Consider the following 2,039-nt stretch of genomic DNA (forward strand, 5'->3'; position numbering starts at 1 on the left):
GGACAAGCACTGACTAACACAACTAGTGCTAAGTGGAACCAATGGTTTAGGTTGTGAACTTTCATTATGGCCGGGACAGCCGCTATACAACCTGATATGAAGATGATTGCTGAAACAAACAAGAAACATAGACGTCTCAAGTTACACAAATCAAGACCATAAAGATAAAACAAGTTCTGGATATGTTTTTTTCCAAACCTGGTGTATAGTACTGAGAACATTTGTCTATTAGCCTCTGAGATTTGGTTTTACTGCTCTGAGCTTCTTCTACAAGCTTAGCCATCTTGGTAACCACACAATCACTGGCTAAAGCAATTGTTTTCACACTTATATAACCTGCAAAACACAGTGGTGAAAGATCTATAGAGTGAATGAAAGATACAAAGATAAGGCCACAGCTTAAAGCTCTTGTAGTTAAGACATTACCATTTAGGTTGATGGTTCCAGCCCAAACCGTAGAGTCTTTCTGTTTAGGCACAGGGAATGCTTCCCCTGTTAAGGTTTTCTCATCTACTTCACAGTTTCCATCAACCACAGTTCCATCAATTGGTATGGTTTCACCAGCTTTAACTGCTACAATTGTGTTAACCTTAACATCATCTACTTCAACTTCTTCTCCAGTCTCTGCTATTATTGCCTTCTGTGGAGCTAAGCTCATTAGAGACTGCATTACCGCGTTCGCCTGAAAGATTACAGATGACATGACAACTTCAGCTTTAGATCATCCTTACAAGAAAATCAAGAAGCCTCACTACTGTTTAGTAACATAATAAATGATCAGTTAACAAACCTTGTAGCTAGCTCTTGTTTCAAGCCACTCAGCTATGGTGAATAAGAAGACAACTGCTGCTGCCTCCATGAAATCTTGCATTGCAAGTGTTGCAGCCACTGTTTAATATAAGAAGCCCAGACGAACAAACATAATCAAGATTCCACAAAAGATTTTACTTTGAATTCACAAAAGCTTGGTTTATACTGTATGGTTATTTGTTGACCGGGTCTCCTATACCGAGATTCCTGCTAAAATTAATTATATGGAATGGCTAAGTCAACTTTAATATCAGTTCGAATTTCTTAATTAGTTTCTTCACTAGAAATGATTTTTAATTAATTATTTGTTGCTTTTTTGTTTTTCCTTGTTACAAGTTCAAACTTAAAAAGTACCTTTTCTATTTTTAGTGGTAGAAGAAGATAAGCCAATAAAAACACTTTACATATTTCCTTCTATGGCACGTAATTGCAACTTTTATCAAATAAATAAAAATATATGAAAATGTAGTAACAGTCTAACAGATCAACAATCAAACGCATCATCTATTTACGTAAAAAATAGCCAAAACAATAATATATATAATGCTAAATTAAATTTAAAGAGCCAGAACAACTCAAAGATTGTTTTATAAAGCAAAGAAAATCGATCATGCAAATACGATTTCTGGTGCATAGCATACGGATATCACAAAACACAGGCGTGAAAAATGTCAAATAAACTCTTGTTAAAGAAAAATGAGAAAGGCGTATCTTTTTCTCCATATTTTCAAGACGCCTTTAATTATTGCGTTATATCTACCACACCAACTTGCCGAGTTTGTCACATGTTCACTTTACCTATATCCAAAGAACATTTTTGATATTTTCTAGTATAACCTAATTCTCAAAATTTACTTTACATAGAACTAAAATATAAAAAGTAGTTTTGTTTAATTCTCTAGCTTACAACTTTAAGATTTTAACTATATAAAAGAAATACCAAAATACTACAATATCAATGGAGTAGTGTTCTATAAACTAAAATTGATGTTTTGATATTTCCCATATGTATTCTTTTTAAAAATGGTAAGAAAAAATAACCGAATACTTTTCTGAAAGATTACGTGGGTTACAAAAAAGCAGTTTACATAATTTTCAAAAGTACTATAAAAAGGTTAACTCAGAATTTAAAAAAAAAAACTCGCTAAGCTCCAAGAAAACTAGATAAAACGAAGCATATACGTGGATATATATATATATATATATATATATATATATATATATATATA

The 2,039-nt window shown here is 32.4% G+C and overlaps 1 protein-coding gene across 1 annotated transcript; it reads right to left on the reverse strand.

Annotated features, from left to right (window-relative positions):
• Nucleotides 1–14: 14 nt before the first annotated feature.
• On the reverse strand, nt 15–871 carry LOC106321650 (putative cadmium/zinc-transporting ATPase HMA4; the record flags this gene model as incomplete). The annotated part of the gene is made up of 4 exons (XM_013759892.1): nt 791–871; nt 427–682; nt 199–336; nt 15–109 (listed from the first exon to the last, which is right to left on the reverse strand). Coding segments are annotated over exons 1-4 (570 nt in total), but the record flags the coding sequence as incomplete, so codon positions are not given.
• Between the last annotated feature and the right edge of the window lie 1,168 nt (nt 872–2,039).

The sequence above is a fragment of the Brassica oleracea genome, unplaced genomic scaffold (genome assembly GCF_000695525.1).
Source record: "Brassica oleracea var. oleracea cultivar TO1000 unplaced genomic scaffold, BOL UnpScaffold02285, whole genome shotgun sequence".
Classification (NCBI taxonomy): Eukaryota; Viridiplantae; Streptophyta; class Magnoliopsida; order Brassicales; family Brassicaceae; genus Brassica; species Brassica oleracea.